Source organism: Penicillium citrinum, assembly GCF_028827155.1.
Source record: "Penicillium citrinum strain IBT 23319 chromosome Unknown utg000002l:1.0-3833315.0:1.0-3834789.0, whole genome shotgun sequence".
Classification (NCBI taxonomy): domain Eukaryota; kingdom Fungi; phylum Ascomycota; class Eurotiomycetes; order Eurotiales; family Aspergillaceae; genus Penicillium; species Penicillium citrinum.
This window is the reverse complement of record NW_026622687.1, coordinates 1,921,192-1,943,286: the sequence shown is the minus strand read 5'-3', so window position 1 is coordinate 1,943,286 and position 22,095 is coordinate 1,921,192. Positions and strand designations below refer to the sequence as shown.

Below are 22,095 nucleotides of genomic sequence, written 5' to 3'. Positions count from 1 at the left end.
ATCTAGAGCCTCAGATTGGGGTTAATTTTAGACATCAGGGAGTTGACTCCGGGTTCCGTGCCTGGACTATTAATACTGACCTGTTCTCTCCCCCCGGGGGCTGAGCTAGATTTTCTCAACAGCGAGTTCTTTACTATTAAAAAAGCCCTAATATCCTACTTCTCGCAGTTATTTGCAAAAGCTTCAATATGCAGTACAAGACTCTGGCCGCTCTACTCTTCGCCTCGGCAGCTATCGCTGCCCCGGCTGCTGAGACCACTTCCTCTGCAACTCTAGACGACAGCTATGATGATAGCGGTTATCCCGAATATGCTGGTATCTCGATCCCAACTTCTGTCTTGGAGATCTTAGAGACCGCCGCCGCTCCCACTGCTTGGGCAAACAGCATGTATACCGACTCTGCTTTTGTCAACGCTGAGGCCAGCCGCATTGCGAACGATCAATACCCTGCATGGGTCAGCAGCCTGCCCGATAGCGCGCAAACCTACGTTGAACAAGAGCTCAAGGCCGAAGCTTCTATGTACATTCACGTGTACAATAGCGAGACTGTCTCCTGGGGCACATCTTTCCCCGCTAGCACCACGGCTGCTGCTTCTTCCACTCAGACTGATAACTCGTCCTCTGGCTCATCTGCTACAACCACCAAGAGTGGCAGCCAATCCGCTACTGAGACCGTCACTGACAGCAGCTCCAAGGCTGCCACCACCTCCGGTACTGCTTCCGGCTCCCAGTCTGGATCTTCTACCTCCACTTCCACTGGTGGTGCTCCCGCTGCTACCGGTGGTATCGCCATGAGCCTTGCTGGCGCCGCCGGAGTTCTGGGTCTTGCTCTCGCCCTTTAAGACATGAACGAGCAATGCATACTTCATCGAATGTATATTACGAGCGGGTGCTGGGCGTTCTAATTGTCATTCTCATCACTTGTATTCATCTGAATGATTCATCTTCTCATGCTCAAACGAAAAACGCATTGTATAAATCAATATTTTAATAATTACTTAACTGAAACGTCAGAACAATAATCCATAATTGGATGCGATCCAAGTAAAAAATGTATCTTCACGATTCCAACCAATTCATGGGGACTAGTGTCCAGTTTCAACACATTTTATGTTTATTCCTCACATTTGATACTGCTTTGTTATTTGGGTAAGACATCAATCGAAGGATACTCACGATGTCTGGGAGATGGAGAAGATGGAAATATCGAAAACTCCGTACTAGCTGAAAGTCAAATTGTACGATTTTGATGAAAGTGGTAGGTTGTAAAGTCCATTGATTGTTATCTCCATCATACTTGATTGGCTTGAGATAATAGTAGGTGCTGGGAGGAACTCGAATGTTAAGGGTAACCCACCAGAGGAGATTTAGGAGTAAGGCTCGACTCCACAGCCTTCTCCACTCTGATAGACATCGCTAATCCTGCAAAGAAAATAAGAACAAAGAAAATCAAGTTTGGAATATTCTTCGACGGTAAATCCTGGTCCATTTCCCAGGAACTTGGTTTATTTATGACTGGCAGAAAGGACTTTTTCCAACATATTTGTATTGTAAAGTAAACGTGCATTATCAAAATCTATTTCTGGGGCTTCTGACCGATTCGTTTTGTGATATCGTGAGTTGAGAAATACTGATAATGTAGATGATACATTGTTACGTAGGAGCCTCTATATGACCATCAGGAAATTATTCTCATCAAGGCAGATAGGCGATGTACTTGGTTGAAGGCGAGATAAAAGTTGACCTAAAATCATTGTATTTTCTACATATTGCGCCCCTGGCGCTGTTCGATGAAGGCAAGTCACTTGTCCCCAGAACGAGATCCGATCACATTACCATCAGCCCTACCAACATACAGGCCGGATTTCTGCGACCCAAATGTGACAGCAACATCGTCATCTACCTTTTTCGTCAAACCTATCGCTCTCTCCTGTTGCAACACTCCCTGTCCGGAATTCCATATAGAAGGTCTTTAGCATAAGTCGCTGCCGTTATTGACGCATATCCCTGCCAACCTTTGTTTTTGGGTGAGTCAGCGTAGTCGCAAATACCTCGGATTAAAAGACAAGGAAAGTGGTTCATGAATCCTGCCGCTTCCATTTCGAAACACAGAACGTCGTTTTCTGCTCCGAATTTGTCTTGGATTGATGCATCTTTCATCACTCGATCTACTGATGTTATCAATCCGTAATTAATTGCAGGATTTCCTCGTCCTCTCCGCGCGGGGCGCGTGAAACTAGACAAGATGGACTATCTCCACACGTTATAGTGCACGGTAGGTTGTTGTCGGCGGGATGAACTATATGAGATTGATATAGCCGATCACTCGCAGGGTCTGGGCGCTGGTAATCTTTTTGTAGCCCTGGGAACCTCTCAAATAAGCTATTAGCCGCGGCTTCAAGCCTATGACCTTTGAATTCATATTGAAATTTGAGTGAATTTAATGCTATTTGTAGGATAGCAGGTGGCTCGGCAAAATAACCTGTGTATCGAAAATCTTGACTTTGTGTTGCCTTACCAAAGTCAAAATGAATAACACCGCCATGGCGTTTTTCAGGTTTGCCACAACATCTCACAGTCGGATATCGTGATTTTGGCTAGGCACGCCACTCCCGATGCCAACCATGAGACAAAAATGGATATTAGGAAAGCTTTTCAATATTAATTCTGCTGTCCTTGATGCTGCTAATTTGCCATACTCTCCAGTGGGCGACGAAGCAATGACGATATTGTGACTCCCGATCCGGCCGAGTGAACATTCTGGCATGTTAATGTTACGCAACAGAGAATTATCATGAGCCTCGTCAAGAAACGCCTTGGCTATACGATATCCGGTGGGTAGGGCGGAAATCCAGCCTACAGTGTAAGCCCCCAGACTAGACACCACGGGATTTAGAACTGGGTCTTCATCTGTTTCATCATGTTGTTCTTGAGATTCATGAACGATCGTCTCCCCTTCTTTTCTGGGTTCCTCCAGCTCTTCCCCTCGCGAACTTTCGGAAATAGGATCATTTGATGACGATCCCTGCGAGCTCTCAGCAAAATAGGCATTTTGGTGAAAATACCGGGAACAAATTCTCTTTCCAAAAGGTCGTTCTTTTGTTGGATCCCTCTGGATTTCGTTGTTGACCAACCATTCGTAAACCTTTTCAGAGCTATCGTGAATCCTCTCATCCCGCTCTTGGCCATTATCATCGGCCCATGGCAATACCCGAAGCGAGAAAGAATGGATATCTTTGGCAATATGATTGAGAAGCACTTCCTTGTCCACTTTGACCCTTTCTTCAGGCCAATTGCAAAGTGGACAGCGACTTATTTCTGGTGTAGCTCTCTGAGACAATTTAACGAGGGCTGGAATCTGGTCTGGAGGAATGGTAGCTTTATGAATAGACCTTAGGTGTTCTAGAAAGGCCTTCTCGTCATTGAATTGGAGCCTATCGCCACAGGCAAAGCAAATCCAATACGTTATGCTTCTGTGATCGCTCAGTACATGCTGCCGCCAGCTTTCCTTTGTATTGAAAAGGACATATGGTTGATCACAACCGGCCAAGACACAGCTGTATGGATTCAAATCATCTGTGATGTGTTTCCTATCATTGCATTAGTCTTCTGTAAACTGACTTGAGTAAAGAGACTGACCTCCATCTATTCATGTCGTCCATTTTTGCAGGAAGTGCTTCACAGCAACATGGACACCGAAAGAGGTGCGCATCATCGTCAAATCGGGGCGGGAGTGGATAGTCTAAATCGATTACTGTGGACGTCATTATTGAAGAAGTTGCGGGCTCAGCGAGATTGTTTGATTTTATTATAGAGTTATCGGATGCTTTAGATGCACTGGTGACTGTGTTATTAGTGGGGTTTATTGGTACATCCCTTGAGGACTTCGCAGCACGTCTAGGTGAGACCGATCGCGAACTATGGAGAAATACATACGAGCTGCTTGGAGTGAAGATATGAAAATTGCTCGAGCCAATGCTCGGGCAATCACAAAACCATTCCAAGCCAATTACTTTGCAGCAAGAAAATTCCATAATTCCGATGATTGGAGGAACATTGCCTACGCGATGAAAATACCTTGGCAAGAATACGTGATCAAAAATCCCGCAAATACAGTCTTTGGATTTGTTTTCTTTATCCCAAGTGTCATCGGAAATGAATGGCCAATATTCAAAGAGCAGATCGAAACTGCTACTCGCCATGGCTTGAACTGCCATCCCCCACCAACTAGAAAACAAGATCTCCCCAAATTCACCCTTTATTGGATAGAGAAAGATGTCGCAGATATGGAGAGCACTTTCGTCTCTAAAAGAGCGAACGGGGAATACCCAAAAGGTCTGCGCATGGACTGCTTTCTATATGTTGACGAAGAATCACTGCGGTCGTACAACCTGCAAAGACCATTCATATGGCTATGGGAATCAGCAAATGCTATAAGTAAAGAGTTGGGATCTCTTAAGGTAGATATCAAGCACATTGTGCCGTTACTTTTCGCCCGTCTTACACAAAGAGATCTGCCAGAAGAGCAGAGACGCAAGCCCTAGCGAAAACCATCTGTTTTTGCAACGCTTCATCAGATTGTTCAGTACAAGGATCCTGCAAAACAAAGGATAGATGGAATCTGGCCTGCGCCTGCTAGAACTATGTGATTGTTCAAACCAAATGCACCTTTGTCTCCAATGAAAATGTTCATGTTTTCCTTCAGATAACATTATTTCCCAATGCAAATATAGTTTTTCCGCCACAATCTACTGCAGTCATTTCCAATCGCAGGATTATAAGCATGGAACTGATCCAGCTTTATGAATTGCTAGTCGCTATATCATATAACTCATCTTTTGATTTGACTACGTAAAAGTTCTTACACCCAGAGGTCATTAGAACTAATCTCTTTATCTATATGTGTGGATAATTGAAGTATCGTGGTATTGAGCATAATATTCTGTATAGGAGCCCTCCTAGTTCGAGACTATCTCCAGCCCCAAGGGCAAAAGGGTTGGCTGCGTTCTATGTACGCATGGGTAGAATACTTAGCTATTTATGTCGCATACAAGGATCGGGCAAATGTAATGATATTTGTGAAATACATGATCAGTGAGGCATTAGAACCTACAATTACATTTCACTACCACTGATACACAAACATGTGGCAGATAAAATTGTTTTCACCTTCTTTGAGTCACTCGCAAGAAGTGGGTCACAAACTTTAGCCCCTGTAAGTCTATGGGATAAGTCCAAGTTTAGTTATTAGCTAGGGACAGCCGTGTCAAAGAAAACCGACACGGCACGCCACGAGGTATAATCCAACGGTTAGGGCGATTACACTGCATTGTGAGGTGACCTCGCTAAATCGAGGGGCGTGTGCGAGTTGATTGGAAGAGTGTTCAGTCCACAATACGAGCATATCCCTTGTCGCCTTGGCTCAAAGGGTCATTCCTAAATCAACCGGGGGCCAGGGCACCCGTATTCCCTTGATCGGCTTAGATACCTTCCTTACGGAGTTTAGAGTGAGGCTGAGGGTTATTTTGGTCTGCAGGACATTTCGTATAAATTTTGACTGGCTCCCGCATTAAACTGGACGATTCCTACTTTGTTCCCTCGTTTTGGCGATACTCCCCGGTAACAACCCTTCCAGCCGAATAATAACTTTATCTCTCTTTCATCGCATCTCGGTTCTTTGAGTTGTTGCAGTAATGAGCATGGATCACAAGGAGGCAGTTCCAGCGGTCAATCAGCCGGCTGATACGACGACCGCCACTCCAGAGACCAACTTGACGACGCAAACATCAGAGACGCCAGCAAACCCCAGTACCGCGGTGGAAACGGCAAATCAAGAAACAACCCGCGCTGCAGAGGAGCAGATACAAGCTGTCACTCCTCATGCTCAACCGCCTCCAACATATGAGCAAAGTGCCCCTCCTCAGGAAAAGACCGCATGGCAGGCTGCAACCCAAGCCCCAATTCCTCAGCCGGGACAGGGTCTTGTCGTTTCGAGAACCGTCGAACTGAATCAACTCAATGAAGAGCCGCGACTGATCAATTGTCCCTTCTGCTACCAAGAGGCAATGACAAGAGTACAAAAGGAGAGCACTAGCGCTACAGGGTACGTCTTTGACAGAAATAAACCCGCTGACAATCTTTGTGTACTGATATCTTTTATAGAATGGCTGCTGTGGGATGCTGTCTCCTGGGTGGTATTTGTTTCGCATTTCTACCATTTTGCATGGAAATGTGCCACGATAGCCATCATTTCTGTACAAAATGCAATAATCTCGTTGCTATCCGAGCGCATGATGGTCCTGTGCAACTTTTTTCGCCCCAACCCCCTGCGGTCGCCGGACCCGAGGCAGTGCAGCCACCCAAGCCGGTAGCAATGACTCAGGATACTAGCGTGAAGCATTAATTTTTTTTTTTTCATGCCTAATGATTTCGTTTTCATTTTTATCCTTTTCGGGAGAAAGCTTTATCATAATGAGTTGATTTGGTGCTGGTATTGAGATGTTTTCGTTTTTTTTTTTCTCATGAAAATACCCTGGCCCCCACGTCGAGGCGTGAGGCTCAATTCGAAGCCCCTTGGCAAGGAGGGGCGTTTGTTTACAATAGGTTTTATACTTAATCTATCCCTTTTTTTGAACACTGACCAATATCAAACCCATTTATGGCGCCAGTTTGAACTTTATTGTCATATTTTTTCCCGCAATTATTCCCAGTTCGGGAACCATTTTCTTTCATGCCAGTTTCTGGACGAGTTGGTTATCCGTAATTCATACGGTCGATCAGGAGATATTGGTAGGGACTAGTGAGTGAGGTTTGGGTCTAGAATTCAATCCTGAAATTGGTGGATCTCGCACATTCTATTACAGAATTGGTGTCTTTTTGGGCATCGAGTAGAATGATAAGCGAGGCTTTTATACCCTTCGTTAATAGCCTCGGAAAGTCCAATTAAGGTTCTCACCCGCCAATATTGGTACTTAGTACGACGACATTCTTTCTAATTTGCACGTAATCTCTTCTGGTTTATAGCACAGTTGCCTGTTAAGACAAACTCCGAAGGAATCAAAGATACGACTTCCAAGACTATACCTTCTCCCCTCCTTTGACGGACTTACATCTGGTATTATGTATGTGCATCATAATCCCCGTGGCTTATAGAAACAAAAGGACCCTTTCTAATAGCTTTTTTAATGCATGATTCTCATAGTCCTGGCTGTCACTTGAAATATTAGCAATTGCATAAACTCAAAGGGAGAATCCTAGTACTATTAACACCGATATCCTCTGAATTTCAAGAAGAAGCCTTGTGTTATCATTCATAGCTGTTGTATCAAACCTCCTACGATGGATTTAGAGAGGGCACGACCATCTTATTACAGAGTTCTACATACCAGCAGACTATGGAATTTTGATTCTTCACATCAGTAAGTATCCACGAGAACTTTACAAGGAGACAATGCCAAAAGTCATTCAAATCTAGACCACCATCATCTTAAAATATACGACAGAGCGGCCGGTTAATCCCACAAGAATGCAACCTCAACACCCCAAAGCCTTGGCTTCAAGAATCCTGGAATCTGTCTAGATCCGTCAATAAGCGTCCACAACAACGTCCCAAGAGAAAGCACGTCTTTCAGACCCGACCAAAGTAGGGAAAGAAGCGGTATTGACCGAACGCTAGCAGCGATATGGAAAAGTCTTGAATATTTAGCAGCATTGGCAGACATCAAATTTCAATATTTATTGGTTCAGCTTTGAATGTGCGGGCCGCTGTGGAGAGGGACCCGGGTTTTTGGAGATACGCTTAACACAATTTTCTTCTTTGTTGCCAGCACGCCATCATGCTAATGAATTAGCAATGGCTCGAGATTGTGTGTATATTCAAATAAGAACTAGATATACTCCGTAGACTATTAAGACAATATCCAAAACAGAGAAGAACTTGGAATCTGTCACTCTGGGTTTTTAGATCGTGACTGTTTCGAATCTTCACTCAGTATGACTGAATCGGCACCGATATCGGTGACAGCCGAGGATGCACGAACTTCAACGAAACGTCTTTGGTATCGAACGACTCTGTTCAATGCATTCATCATTGGAGGCGTGGGTTTCATGGCCCCTGGGCTGTGGAATGCCATGAATTCTCTCGGAGCTGGAGGTGCAGAGACGCCTTACCTTGTCAATGCGGCAAATGCTCTTGTATTTGGACTAAGTGGGTCATCCAGATATTCCAAGCGTTCGTGGAATATATCGGGGAACTTCCGACTGATTTTGTTGCTCTAGTGGGCTTTCTGTGTCTATTTGGTGGTCCAATTGCTAATCGCATTGGAATGAATTGGACGTTGGTATTGGGTGCTGTTGGATATCCGATCTACTCGTGAGGTTATTCTGTTTGGATACTGATTTGTGGGAATCATAACTGATATATTGGACTTTAGTGCTGCTTTGTATACGAATAATCGTTATGTGAGTATATTGTCTATCCCAAAAAAAACAACTTTGTTTTCGAAATTCTAATCTTTCTGTTTAAGGGAAATGAATGGTTTGTCCTCGTTGGAGCCGTTGCATGTGGACTTTCGTGAGTTTGAGTTCTTTTGTACGAATTTGAAAGATATATACTCATTAAACTAGCGCTGGGCTTTTCTGGGCTTCTGAAGGTGCAGTGGCTCTGGGATACCCCGAGCCTGCTAAACGAGGCCAGTATATGAAGTGAGTGCAACATTACTGAATACTGTTGGATATCTCTGACAATTTGCAGCATTTGGCTTTGGTTTCGAACAGGCGGTCCCTTGCTCGGTAGCGCCATTGTCCTTGGCCTGAACCAGTAGGAAAATTCCTTTTCTTCAGCTTAACGCTCAATAAACTAATGTCTTCAAAGCTCTGCTGTCTCAAAGAGCAAAGGAAAAGTTGGTTCTGGTTGGTCTAACTTCATGATTTGAATCCTATCTAAATTGAACATTTCAGCTTACGTTTTCCTCAGAAACCTATCTAATCTTCGTTGCATTACAATGTGTCGCTGCTCCACTCGCTGTCTTTCTAACGCCGCCTGAAAAGGTTCAACGCGGCGATGGCAGTAAGGTGAAAATCGTGCTACAGGATTCATGGACTGCCGAGATGAAGGAACTTTGGAAAGTTTCCTGCCGCAAAGAAGTGGGTTCTCTAAATACTTCAAAGCATGCGTTCTAGTATTTACTGAACTTTTATAAAATTTAGGTTCTCATGCTTCTTCCTGTCTTCTGGGCATCGTACTTCAATCAGTATCAAGGAAGTGAGTTTTACCATCTGAAGCCAAAATTTACTGAGCTTGTCGAGTTAATACGATGCTAAAATTTATCAACAGACTTTGAAGTCTACTACTTTGGCGTTCGTGCCCGGGCTTTAATAGGATTTGTTTGTGAGTTTTGCCTCTATGCAATAATGGTGAAGGCTTTAGCAGAACTAACGAATATCGGTAGCTTACATTGGAACGCTTCTCTCATCTTGGATTATTAGTCGATTCTTGGATTACAAGAAAGTGACGGTGAAGCATCGGATCGTCTATAGGTATTTACGCTTTGACGCAATATCCTTTTGATACCATTATGGCTAGCTAACATCATCCTATTAGTTTCTATTATGTCATTTTTCTTCATATCACAGCCTGGGTATATGGATGGGTAGTTCAAGAAATTTATACCGCCAATCCTCCCTCTCTGGATTGGTCTGACCAGGGCTTCACCAGAGGATTATTCGTGGTTATACTTTGGGGTGAGAATGATTCTTTGCAACCATTGAGTTCTCTACATCTAACCATTCATGCGACAGAGTTCTCACGACAAGCTTTGCAAAATTGGATGTATTATCTGATTTCCACAATGACAGATAATATCTCTGAGCTATGTAAGTTGATGTCATTAGACTTTGGGGCTCTGGCAAGGCTTTGGTTTTACTGACTTGAATAGCCCGACTATCTGGAATCTTGCGTGGACAAGAAAGTTTCTCACAGGCTGTTTCTTTTGGACTGAATACCAAAGAGTGGTATGGTGGAAGAGTTCCCCTTGCTGTGAACACTATTCTCCTCGGTAAGTTTATCATCTCGGAGTCGACTGGGAAAAGGCCGAAGGAAAGAGGGGTTTCCACTAACGATAGTGTTTCATGCTGATGAACTGGTCATTTTAGGACTTGCTGTGCTACCCACCTGGATGGTGATTAAAGACTATACTCCCATTGAACATGGAAGCAGTGATGTGTCTGAAGAGAAAGGACGTGATGAAGAGGAGCCTGCGGTCGAGAATTTCGGAAAGAACGGATTGGTCGTCAAAGAAACTTCCTTGGCTAAATAGGTATCTTTCCAAGTCTTAGTATGTTGAGTTCATCTCGGACGAGTGAAGTAATTAGAGAAGTCTCTTTGTTCACCATATACTAGATTCTTGGAGCTGGTACATTTGTAACACCCTTTCACAACCTAGCATAGCATTTTAGAGGCCCAAATGACATTTATAAAACTTTTACTAGGGAACTATCAATATAGGACTAATAGTCCAAACTTACACGAAGTTTCTATTTCCTTGAGACAATGCGAATTAGGAAGACGTACTCTATCTAGTCTATACTAATCGTCCTATTTAAAGTACGGGTAATTGTGACATCCTTCTACTGAATCAGTTTCACAGGCCAATTCGGATTATCAGCTACACTACCAATAAACAATTTGATACTATTCTAATCTATACTATGTAGTTAACATAGTACGTTATGAGGTGATGTCAAGCCGACCAGCCAGCCATGCGGGGGCATCACTCTGACATCACCACTACTCATCTTCAAAGTTCGCCGCAGCAATACACACCAAAGAACTAGATACATTTATATTGAAGAATACGAAAGATTCGAAAATAGATTCATTTCATTCATTGTTACATATCATGCTTAATCACAAATAATAATCAGGCATCGCGCTCATCTCAGTCGTCATCCCAGCTCACAATATCTATCTATTCGTCCAGTTTCGGCTCCGTAGTATGTTGAGGATAGATTTGAGGGAAGAATGGACCTTGATACAAATTACTAGTTAGAATCTCCATATGAACTTGTCTTTGAATTGCAAGGAAATACCTCTTGCGGGGTTGTCATCGTCTGACATATGGTCGGTGATTTGATGAAGGTCCTCGATAGCATGCTCGTGCGCGAGCTCTGCACAGATTGCTTGAGAAGAACTGTGATCATCCATCAGTAATCTGTAAATTAAAGGTATGATGATGACTGATACTCTTGACTTACGGCGCGACGTTTTGACTATCTTTCACGATTGATTCAAGATCACTCATCCTGCGTGTCGATGTATTTTGTTTCTCGTTGCCATCGATGGATGTACGTTTCTGGGCGTATGTTGGGTCCAGCGGGTTATTGTCGACGGTGGTTCCGACCATTTTGATGATTAGTAGTGAAGCTGAGTTGGCTCGTGTTTTAGTAGAGCAATGATGGTATTTTTTCAAAGAAGTAGTATATAAAGTGTCTGGGAGAGGAGTTGAACGAACTTCCAGGAGCTTATATGGTCAAGTGCGGGGAGAGATTCAAAGTGGCAAACCTATGATATAAACACTTGTTTCGAGCGTCACAGCTGATATCAAGGATTAGTACCTGCTTCCAGGTAATTTTGAAATTGGGATGAATCATTCAAAGTTGGTCTTCAAGTTGATTGCCTATGCAGTAGTAAAGATTGTACTTGCTATCTTTCAGTCTGAGTATTTGTTATAGATGTCAAAGAAAAAAGGCGCGCCACTGGACATGTAGCACCATTGATCTTCTTTTGCCTCATATAATGCTAGAATATCCGGAAGAACTTTCTCATTGATCAGCCATTCGCATATGATTTTCACGTCATACAGAGGTTTGTTGTCTAAACTCGCTTTTGTGTACATGCCTGGAATTGTTTCTTGAGAGTGGTATCTTGCAATTGCACCAGTTGCTTAGTCTCTTTATGCATCCCATGTAATTGAGTATCTATTTTTTGCCATTGTTTGTAGGTGAGTTCTCTTTCCAGTCTTGATATGAAATAAATCGAGTTTCTGTTTTTAAGTGAAAGATTATGCCCATAGTCATGGATAGCCGGAACGACTTGTGTCCCACTTGATCTCTAGTTGGGAGGTTTTCAAGTTCAGGAATCACCACAGTCGGTGCCCAGGTTTCTGGTGGAGTGAACATCTAGCTCGTATCTAGCCAGTTTATGGTCCACTGAAAGAAGTGGCAGCTGGAATGAATGAGGTAAGTCCGTAATTCAAGAGAGAATAGTTAAATAGATCAGATCTCATGAAGGGAATGAGGGATAGAAATGATACAGAAAGGCGGAAGGTGGGAGAGTTGGAAGTTCCCGAAAAGGAAGGCACTGGGGATATATCGTTGAGGAAGGTGCGATCCAGCAAGACGGTTTAGGCAGCAAATGTCTCATTTCAGTATATAGGCCTATGTATAGTAGGCTATATTACTGATCTGCTGGGATTCTTGAATGGTCTAATGCTACTACCAGTGAATGGTGAAGCACGGTGAGACGAATCTCCTGTTTTATATCTTGGCAAGGCTTGGTATTGATGCTTGTCGTGGAACCAAGTATATTTTCTTCCTCCCTATTTGGGTTGAAGTGCATCAGCTCCAGTTAGGCTACCCGTGGTCTAGCTCTTCTTTGAGTGATTTAGAGTCTACATTTTCTTAAGCTATAGTCTACTATCCTATTAGCGCTAGTAGTACTAACAGGATATTACACGTAGTACGAGTCTATCAAGATTTGTTGAGAAATCATTCTATGATAGTATTAGTCTACTCCATATGTACGAGATATAGTACATATGTTAGACAATACACTGAAAAGAAGCCCAATATCATTGGATGGCTAGGATCTCCCCGATTCTAGTACTATGCATTTCTTGAATGGCCAGCGACTTGGATATTGCGGGGAGGAAAATCATTTAGCAAATCGATTCCTCTAAGAATAATCACGAATGATCTGCTAGTCGAAGCAGAACCGACGAACCAGCGTGTCGTGAATGGAAAAAGTCCCCTCCACACTAGTCCCGAAATAGTCATTATCTGGAGAAGGTGGATTTCTTCTTTCCGAGAATTTTGTCCGCGCGCGGTCCTGCTCGTCCTCGCAAAATGTGAACAAGAAAAAAAAAAGTCTTCCCTTAGACTTTCCAGTTAAATTCTTCTTGTTCTTTTTTATTCCTCCTAGCATTGGTAATCGACTTTGGTATAAAGAACTCCTGGGGAAGGTAGAACGTTACTCTCGATCTATACGTTGCACTCGGCCCAGAGTGGATTGTTTCTGTTCCCGGAGAACCCTGTGAGGTCATTGCTTTGTTTCTCCTCACCACTCCATTAGGCAGGCTGTGGCAGCCAAGAAAGTCCCTGATACTCCGGTGCTGCACGAGGCCGCTCGAAACACGGTCTCAAGCATAGATTCTCTCAGCGATCTTTTGAGGAGATGGTCTTCGCACGTGGCGATGTCTCCGGCCACGATGATCAGACGTTAGGTAAGGGCCATGGCATGAAAACCTATGGAACATCTCAAAATATCGAAAAAAAAATATGCTAATACCAAACAGAACATCATGCTTCAGCGAGCAATATTACAATCGTTTCCTGGGATGGGGACAGAGATCCTGGAAACCCGTATAACTGGTCTTTATCTAAAAAATGGACCCTTACAGCGCTGGCGGCATTCACGACCTTTATAACTATGATGAATGGAACGATCATCACCGTTGCACATGAAGCCATTAATGCTGAATTCAATATATCCGATGCATCTTTCCCTCATTCTTACTGGCCGGTTACATCTTGGGCTGTAGGTGGTGGGTGCTTTTCTCTCCTTATTCTTCCATTGATGGAAGACTTTGGCGTGAGATGGGTTTTCTTGACAACGTACCTCTGTTTCATTTGCTTCGTTATTCCACAAGCCGTGGCGCAGAATTTCGCTACGCTTGTGGTAACTCGCTTCTTTGCTGGTGGATGTGTTGCGATTTTGGCAAATACATCGGCTACGGTCATTGGGAATGTATGGGATAGCGAGAAAGCACGGAATGTCCCTGTTAGCCTCTATATTGTGACATACCTCGCAGGTAGCAGTATTGGTCCTGTCATTGGGGCTCCGATTTACTACTATCTTTCATGGAGATGGATTGGTTACCTGCAATTGATCTGGTATGGTGCGCTTTTCCCGATGTACTTTTTCCTGTTTAAGGAATGCCGTGGTATTGCTATCCTGGCGCATCGAGCGAAGGCTTTGAGGAAGGACGGAAAATTGGCGTACACGCAACACGAGATTGATAGTGAAGGAACATCGATGCTGAAGATTGTAGCTCGGAGTGCGTCAAGACCTATTGTGCTATTTTTCACCGAGTCAGTGGTCTTTGTCTCGACGCTTTGGTCCGCTTTCACTGTTGGAACTCTCTATTTGTTCACGCAGTCAGTTGAACAGGTCTTTGCTGGACTTTACGACTGGACGCCTGCGCAAGCCGGCTATGTCCAGTCTGCAATTGTTGTCGGAGAGATTCTAGGATGGATCGTGACTCTGTTCTCCGGGAAATTGTACTTTGATTCAGCTTCGAGGAACACTGAAGTTCCCGGAGAACCTATTCCTGAAGCTAGACTTTACCTTGCCATCGTTGGCGGTATGTTTGGCATCTCCGGGGGGGATGTTCACATACGCCTGGACCTCCTATCCAGATCTTCCCTGGATTGCCCCCGCTATCGGTCTCGCCATGGTTGGCGGTGGCAGTGTTATTGTTGTAACGGGGATTTCCGATTATGTCGTCGATGCTTATAGCAAGTACGCGGCCTCAGCCATCGGTATCATTGCCTGTGGGGAGAATACATTCTCGGCATTTCTTCCCCTGGCTGCTATGAGCATGTACTCAACGCTTGGCTTCAACTGGGCCAGTACGCTTCTTGCGTTCATCTCTTTAGCGTTATCTCTGGCGCCGATTCTCTTCGTGGTGTGGGGGAAGCAGATTCGGGCAAGGAGTCCGTTCATGAAGGAGGCTATGCTGGAGAAGAGGAGAAAAAGCATTGACTCGGTTTGATACTAAGACTTGTGGTCTAGGCAGACTACTAGTACCGCATTTACACCTTTGTGTGCCGTTACTACAAGTACATACTAAAAGCATTGAGAAGTGTACATACTGGAATCGAGTGATCTCATTCTGAAGTAAAAACCAGGAACTGAAACGAATACCATGGAAGGAGATGAAATAAAAAACGAAAACTCTTCAACAAGTCGACTATTCTTAGAACTTCAAAGGCGTGTAGTATGTTATTTTCGTCGCCACATGCGAACCCACGAGATTCAAGAGGTCCCACCGGTAATTAGTGTGTCTAGTTGGAGTTTATGACCCCAAAATGGACATGGGTGAGGCTCGGCATTGGAAATGGCCATTGTCAGCGCTGGTTCTAGGTGGATACGGAGTAGAGGATACTGTATCGGAAACCGATTTTGAAAGAGAACACTTGCAGAAAGATCAGAAACAGACGGACTTGGACGGACTGAACCTTGTTCGTATTTTCAAAGAATTGTGTCTCGCATGTACTCCGTGTTGGTTCCTCACGGACTTCAGAGTAGACAGTGTGTACTTTACCCGCAGAACTGACCAGTTATATTGCGATTGTCTGGATGGCCGTCGGCACGGGTGACCCGGACCCTAAAAAAGGGGGTTATGATTATGACTCTTTATTCCGTAGAAGTGGAACACATGGACACTCCATACGGATTAAGTCAGGGCAATATACTTTTTGCTAAGCATGCAAACAGCACGAGTCGGGCGGAGATTTTCCAGAATGTGGTATAGAACGGTTCTCGCATCCGCTAGTCTCAATTGATTGATTGACCTTGTGATCCTTGGAACGAACGTAAGGCAAAATCTATACGAGAGGACATTTAGACGAAGTGTACGGAGTAGATCATCATCAGTAAACAAATTTCATTTTGAAGTTGAGTTTGTAAACCGTTCAAGGTAGCATTTCACTATGACGATTATCATTATCAACTCCACTGCTGATCAAATGAGGATCATGTCCACATGTAGCACGGAAACGCCCGGTAAACCTTGTAGTGGCCCGGATCTTGAGACCGGCATAGCGAAATCTGATTGTTGAGAGAGGATACTACGGAGTACTAGTATGTACATTATCGTCTTGCGCAGGGGCCAACCGACTCGGGTTTGAATATGGAGTGTAGAAATTGGTGTAGCGCAATAGAATAGCATTCTGCATGCTGGTACATAAAATCTAGGTTTACTATCTATGTATATTGAGCTTCCTCATTTGTTGTTTCGCAGGAGTCCGGTCAATGTCCCAGCCACCGCATAGGAATTCTAAACGAGAAGAACGATGCAAAGACCCACGGTCTATGGAGTACGAGCAAGGCTAAAGGGTTAGAACTTCTAGATTGTTTCAGGGTGGACGATCAAACCAGAAGCCCTATACTCTCCACCCGTCCGAGAGTTAGGTTTTGTTAGTCCAGGGGGTGCTGAGAAATCCACTTTGTTGAAACTTCATTCAGGAATCTACTACTAACGACTCCTGAACAGTCCACACGGGACAACACTGTTGAGTGCCCCCCTTTTCTCGAGGATTGAGCTTGCTTGGTTGGGTAAAGGTGTGCGATCTAGTTCGTTCTTCATGAGAAAATGTAAGACATACCCTCCGTGGAGAGCTCAGAGCTCTCCATATTCAATATACCTAGTATGTACTAGGCAGACTTCGTATCATCACGGACTCCGTCCGGCGATCGTCATTGTTGGAGGATGAGACACAATACAATGATGCGACAACCTTAAGCTCCGCGTTCTCAAGGGCGATCCGGCTTGGGCGTGTAGATCTGGGAGAGCAACAATGGGAGGGGATTCTCAAAATGTAGAGCCCCGTATTCGGGGCACCGATATTTTCACCTTAATTTTTTTTCATTCTCGGCGCAGAAGTTTACCTCGAGTATAGCCGCAATCGCAAAAAGGTTTCTCCGAGGCCATGTGAGTCCCACGATATTTTGGTGATTAAGACTGGGAATTGCTAACTACCTAGACTCGGTTTAGTCAAGCTTTTGTCACTTGAATAATTTTTCCAACTCGTAGCAATCGTACCATGTACTGCAGTACCAAAATATCATGGGCCCGAATTCGAATGGCAGGTCTAGAATGTTGATCTTTATACGGAGTCAAATGACATAACCAAATCTAAAGGGCGGGTCAGGTACCAGGTACGGGCGAGTCTCGCCCGAATGAAATTAGGCCTGCCCGTATGTCAATGAAGATTGTAGTCAGAGATTCGGCAATGTAATTCTGCAGAGTCGAAGCTACTGCGGAATGTGCATGCACTCCAGATATTTCCATCCCATGACGCTGGAGAGGTATCATACAGGGGAGGGAAACAATTTCCCGGGGCCTTCTTCGAGCAATGATAGGGGGACTGGAGAAGGGAGGGCGGGGCAAGCAAGTAGCATGCCATTCCCTTTCGACTCGTCGGTTCTGATCTGTCGTGCACTAGACCAGGTTGCTCCGTACTGTTAGTAACTATACACTCCACAGGTCGGGAATACCGGAAAGAGATCAGCTCCAGCCACAGCCGTTTAGACCGAAAGCACAGGGCTTGGAATATCGGAGAAATAGCAGAAATGGGGGGAGGTGAGATTCGGCGCAACTGGACTTTTGGGACTTTTGGGGCAACGGTTTTAGTGGGAGAAGTGGACCAGCGCAACCCCGTTTCAATGGCTGCATGTAAGCGCCCACTGGGAACTCTGAAACACCAGTGCAGTGCCAGTTTGACTTGCGAGGGAGTGCTTGGCAGGTCTCCACTGGGTCACTCCCGTTGGGTACAATGTATGTGTGTATGGATGTTGGTGTGTAGTATTTTGGTCACAATAGCCTTGAAACGGGAAGAAGTGATCCCCTCGAAATGCACAGACATCCTGCAGTTCAGTCACCAGTCATCACCGGTAGTGGCGTGGGATGTATCGAATCAGATGGTGAAGTGGAAGGGGAGAGAAAGAGAGAAAGAAATTAAGCTGTAAGGCAAGGTGTGGATTTGTACAGTCCATACTGCTGTCGTCTATAAGTGGTCGGTGATGTGAAATGTAGAGTGCATCATTTCCTAATTTTCGAGGGAGACGCAAAAATAGACAAACAACCAGCCTCGTCCGGTGGAGAAAAGGTGTGCTGTATGTATAGTACAGTATGGTACATTGTAATATTCACTCTCATCCCGGTATTATAGCAATACACACCTGTCAATACAGTATCCGGTCCCGTACTGTACTTATTAGACTGACGTTGTGCATCTTTCCCCTCTCCCCTTCTTTCTCTCTTCATCCCAACTCTTCTCGAGATTTTTCTCTCTCATTCGTTTCTTTCTTCCGCTGTGCGAATTCCACAGAGGCTTTTACCGGCTGGTCCAGTACAAATCTCTGACATCTCTCTTTCTTCTTTCTCTTTGTCGCGTTTGGCATCTTATGAGGCAGGTTCCTCTATCTCAACGCAATCACGAATCTATCCGGTAGTCGCGTATAATCGCTCCTTACCACATCTCGCATCCAATCGACATTTTCCCCGGTGAAAAATCGATCATACAACAAAAAGTGAAAAGAAGAGTTCGACTGGTTAATTAACGACTCGTTCGACATTCTGCGCTTTTCTATCTGACATCCAGTTGTTCCGCAATCTGAAATAGTCGATCTCATTCGGTGAGTATGCTGCATCTTCCCTTCTATGTCTCAGAGCCACAGCAATGTCAAGTAAGAAAACACTGGAAGGGAGTTTGCAAAAGGAGGAGCTCGATGATTTTGGTTTGATATTGCGATGCCTCTGTCTTTCTTCGTCTCTTTGTTTATCGCTGCGCTTAACTATCTGCTCTTTTCCGCCTGTTTGCTGATCGGATCTTCCCTTGCAGAAAAACACGCGTTGGCATCATGTATCCTCAACCGGGTGCCCCGATGCCACCCCCGCAGAAACCGGAAACGTTTATGCTGTCGCAAGAAGCGCAGAATAGCCTCCCGCATGATGCGCAAGTCGCCTTGCAGCAAGTGGATAATCGTATGTTTTTGTATCATCTTCGGTTGGCTACATCTTGAAAGTGGCAGTCCTGTTGATATTCTGTGCCTCTCGCAAGTGAAATATTTCCTTCTATCAGCTCCTGTCGACTGGCAGCCCGATCAGCTTATTCGTCGTTTCCTCCTCCCAACGGGTGACTATGTCTCGTGTATTCTCTGGTTAGTGATGGATCCCAGAGAACTGGCCAACCTTCGCAACGAAGAGGCCAAAGCTGACTTCAAGTGTGCGTCTGCAGGAGTAATCTATTTCATATCTCGGGTACCGACATCGTTCGCTGCCTTGCGTTCCGATTTCAGGCGTTTGGTCGTCCCGTGAAGAATTCGAAAAAGTTTGAGGAGGGCATCTTTTCCGATCTGCGAAACCTCAAAGCCGGCACCGATGCGACCCTCGAAGAGCCCAAGAGCGCGTTTCTGGATTTTCTGTACAAAAATAATTGCATTCGCACGCAAAAGAAGCAGAAGGTGTTCTACTGGTACAGTGTCCCTCACGACCGATTGTTCCTCGATGCGCTTGAGCGCGACCTGAAGCGTGAGAAAATGAACCAAGAAGCGACAACGGTCGCCGTGAGCGAACCTGCTATGTCTTTCGAATTCGACTCGTCTCAGTCCCTTTACGAGCAATTGACCAAGGCGCAACAAGCGAATTCTTCTTCATTCGCTGCCCACGCAAGTACGACATATGGCCAGCCCAGTTCCCCCGCGGTTCGGACTGTTGACGCAATGCCTCCTCCTCAGATGGCTCCCCCAGCGATTCCGCTGCTCCAGGACGATTCGGGTCACCCGACGATGTACGGCGCTCCGCAGATTCCCTTGACGAATAACCTCGTCCAGGGGATCATCAAGCGCGAGCAGGATTACGGCCCCGTACAGTACGATCGCAACGGAATGCCCATGGCTCGCCTCCACCAGCGCCATTCGTCTATGCCGACCTATTACGAATACTCCCCCGCTCCGTCCTTTGTATCCTCCCAATATGAGGATTACAGTAACCGCGGCTTGTCCTTCGAACCTGTGACTCCACCACAGCACTCGGTCGGACTTGGAGCCGAGCCTGCGTATATTGCTAACGAAGATACCGGCTTATACACCGCGATCCCCGATCTCTCGAACGCGGCTTCGTATAACCCTATGATGCAGCTGCCTCCGTCAAATTTCGCCAGTGGCCACTACCCTTCTGCGTCTCGATCGTTCTCGTCTAATCCCTATTCTGTCATTGAGGGCTCACCAACATACAAGCAACGCAGACGCCGTCCTTCCGTCACGCCGGGTGCCTCCAGCATGTCCGGCACAGCGCACGGGTCTGCTCATGGCACTCCGGCACCACAACCTCCTACCTATGCTGCACACCGGCCTAGCGACCTGCGTCGCTCGGTCTCGAGCTCTGTGGCCCCGGTCGCTGAAGGCGAGGAGGTCGCCCCAGATTATTCTCGTGCTTACTCCTCGATGCTTCCGCAAAAGGATCTTCTTCAGGAAATTTCCCGTCATGGAACTCCCCTGCAGAATCTTGACGAGTCTGTTAGCAATCAGTCCGTGCCACTCAGCAATCAAGCAGATAACTTGGCGGCGCTTCCAACCAGTGCAGCATTGGAGAACACCGTTCAAAACAGCACTAGTCGACCAGAGAGGTCAGGGCCTGGTCCCGCTCGCCGGGCTCGCAGTGCGACCATGATGGAGCTGGGTCCGTACCCGCAAAAATCCCATTCATGCCCAATCCCATCCTGTGGCAGACTCTTCAAGAGATTAGAACATCTCAAAAGGTAAGATTTGATTCTATTTTTGGATTCTTCAGTCCCAATTGTGGGGGCTAGATCTGCAGCCTGTCATAATGTGATTGTTTCGATTGCCGCCGACTAACTTGGGCGCGTAGGCACGTGAGGACCCATACCCAAGAACGCCCATACCCCTGCCCATACTGCAGCAAAGCCTTCTCTCGCTCCGATAATCTTGCACAGTAAGCTTACAACCTCCTCATGCTCAATGCGCAACGCTATAATTTGATTGGCTATTCCATTCATCGTGCTAACCTTACTTCAGACATCGTCGGATCCACGAGGCCCAACAGGATGGTCAACCTGCTCTCGCAACAGAGGATGATCTCGAGAACGACGGCGAGTTTGACTCACCCGAGTCGTCTCCCCCCGCTCAAGCCCATCACCCCATGGTCAGCATGCCCGCAATGACCACCATGGCCACCACCATGAGCATTCCATCCGCCGTGCCAGGCATAGCTTCCCACATGATTGCTCCTCAAATGCTCCAGCAGCAGTTGTGACTCGAGTTTTAATTGTTCGGTAATGGTTTCTGGCACAGGTTCATTGTATGGCTTCGCTGGCGCCATGGCGTCTTGTTATTTACTGTCTTGTAATTTTCTTCCCTTTGCTGCACACTTTGACACTTCGCTTCGGCCCGAAGTGTCCGTTTCTTGGCTATGGTTGCAATCACAGTGTTTTCTGATCTCTTATTTCTTATGTTCATATGTGTTGGGGATTTGCGCAAGGTCTGCTTTGATTTCGAAGCGCCATCTTCCCCTTGTTATTATCGTCTTGCTGTCCTTGGTGCCTTTCAACTCCCGCGGTCAAACAATATGTCCGGCGGGCACGGGCACATCAGGCGTAGACAGCGGTGGACTTGAGGCATGGACCATATGGGAATAGGTATAGGTATAGGTATTTTTGGCTGGGCTTTTCCGCGAATATCCGGTATTTTCTCAGAAGAGCGGGACTTTGATTGGAATTTGGCATTGGATGCCGTTTGTGTACGGCAGGTTCTACTATAGACTACTTAACGAATTGACTTGAATAAAATTGCTTAAAACTTAATTTATTATCTGCACCTTAGCGTGAGCTTCATTTACCATATCTAATCCTCATCTTCTCCGTATACGATATGGTGAATTCAATTTCGACGTGATTCGAGCAAATTGACGTGATGCCATGAACTATATTAGGAAAGCGGTGGGTGTCTGTATCAACCCCGATCGCGGAGTGGGTCTTCCAGCTCTTATCTCAAGCCATCTCCGGGGTCTCACTCCG

The 22,095-nt window shown here is 45.5% G+C and overlaps 7 protein-coding genes across 7 annotated transcripts; 6 read left to right on the top strand and 1 right to left on the bottom strand.

Moving 5' to 3' along the window:
• Positions 1-188: 188 nt before the first annotated feature.
• On the top strand, positions 189-842 carry N7469_002545 (uncharacterized protein; the record flags this gene model as incomplete). Its single annotated transcript, XM_056641465.1, has 1 exon — positions 189-842. One exon carries the CDS (start codon positions 189-191, stop codon positions 840-842), a length of 654 nt encoding a protein of 217 aa, XP_056503959.1.
• Positions 843-3,920: 3,078 nt separating this feature from the next.
• N7469_002544 (uncharacterized protein) lies at positions 3,921-4,544 on the top strand (the record flags this gene model as incomplete). Its single annotated transcript, XM_056641464.1, has 1 exon — positions 3,921-4,544. One exon carries the CDS (start codon positions 3,921-3,923, stop codon positions 4,542-4,544), a length of 624 nt encoding a protein of 207 aa, XP_056503958.1.
• Positions 4,545-5,693: 1,149 nt separating this feature from the next.
• On the top strand, positions 5,694-6,403 carry N7469_002543 (LITAF-like zinc ribbon domain-containing protein; the record flags this gene model as incomplete). Its single annotated transcript, XM_056641463.1, has 2 exons — positions 5,694-6,103; positions 6,163-6,403. The coding sequence occupies 2 exons, from the start codon at positions 5,694-5,696 to the stop codon at positions 6,401-6,403; spliced, it is 651 nt and encodes a 216-aa protein (XP_056503957.1).
• A 1,589-nt stretch (positions 6,404-7,992) lies between these two features.
• On the top strand, positions 7,993-10,316 carry N7469_002542 (uncharacterized protein; the record flags this gene model as incomplete). The annotated part of the gene is made up of 15 exons (XM_056641462.1): positions 7,993-8,206; positions 8,278-8,371; positions 8,433-8,460; positions 8,526-8,572; positions 8,626-8,703; positions 8,753-8,818; positions 8,873-8,900; positions 8,959-9,144; positions 9,208-9,262; positions 9,335-9,388; positions 9,450-9,537; positions 9,602-9,741; positions 9,799-9,873; positions 9,936-10,055; positions 10,153-10,316. The coding sequence occupies 15 exons, from the start codon at positions 7,993-7,995 to the stop codon at positions 10,314-10,316; spliced, it is 1,437 nt and encodes a 478-aa protein (XP_056503956.1).
• A 728-nt stretch (positions 10,317-11,044) lies between these two features.
• On the bottom strand, positions 11,045-11,402 carry N7469_002541 (uncharacterized protein; the record flags this gene model as incomplete). Its single annotated transcript, XM_056641461.1, has 2 exons — positions 11,045-11,189; positions 11,254-11,402. 2 exons carry the CDS (start codon positions 11,400-11,402, stop codon positions 11,045-11,047), a joined length of 294 nt encoding a protein of 97 aa, XP_056503955.1.
• A 2,048-nt stretch (positions 11,403-13,450) lies between these two features.
• N7469_002540 (uncharacterized protein) lies at positions 13,451-15,050 on the top strand (the record flags this gene model as incomplete). The annotated part of the gene is made up of 3 exons (XM_056641460.1): positions 13,451-13,499; positions 13,572-14,639; positions 14,695-15,050. The coding sequence occupies 3 exons, from the start codon at positions 13,451-13,453 to the stop codon at positions 15,048-15,050; spliced, it is 1,473 nt and encodes a 490-aa protein (XP_056503954.1).
• A 3,872-nt stretch (positions 15,051-18,922) lies between these two features.
• steA (sexual development transcription factor SteA) lies at positions 18,923-21,335 on the top strand (the record flags this gene model as incomplete). The annotated part of the gene is made up of 5 exons (XM_056641459.1): positions 18,923-19,046; positions 19,123-19,222; positions 19,300-20,820; positions 20,931-21,014; positions 21,098-21,335. The coding sequence occupies 5 exons, from the start codon at positions 18,923-18,925 to the stop codon at positions 21,333-21,335; spliced, it is 2,067 nt and encodes a 688-aa protein (XP_056503953.1).
• Positions 21,336-22,095: the final 760 nt, after the last annotated feature.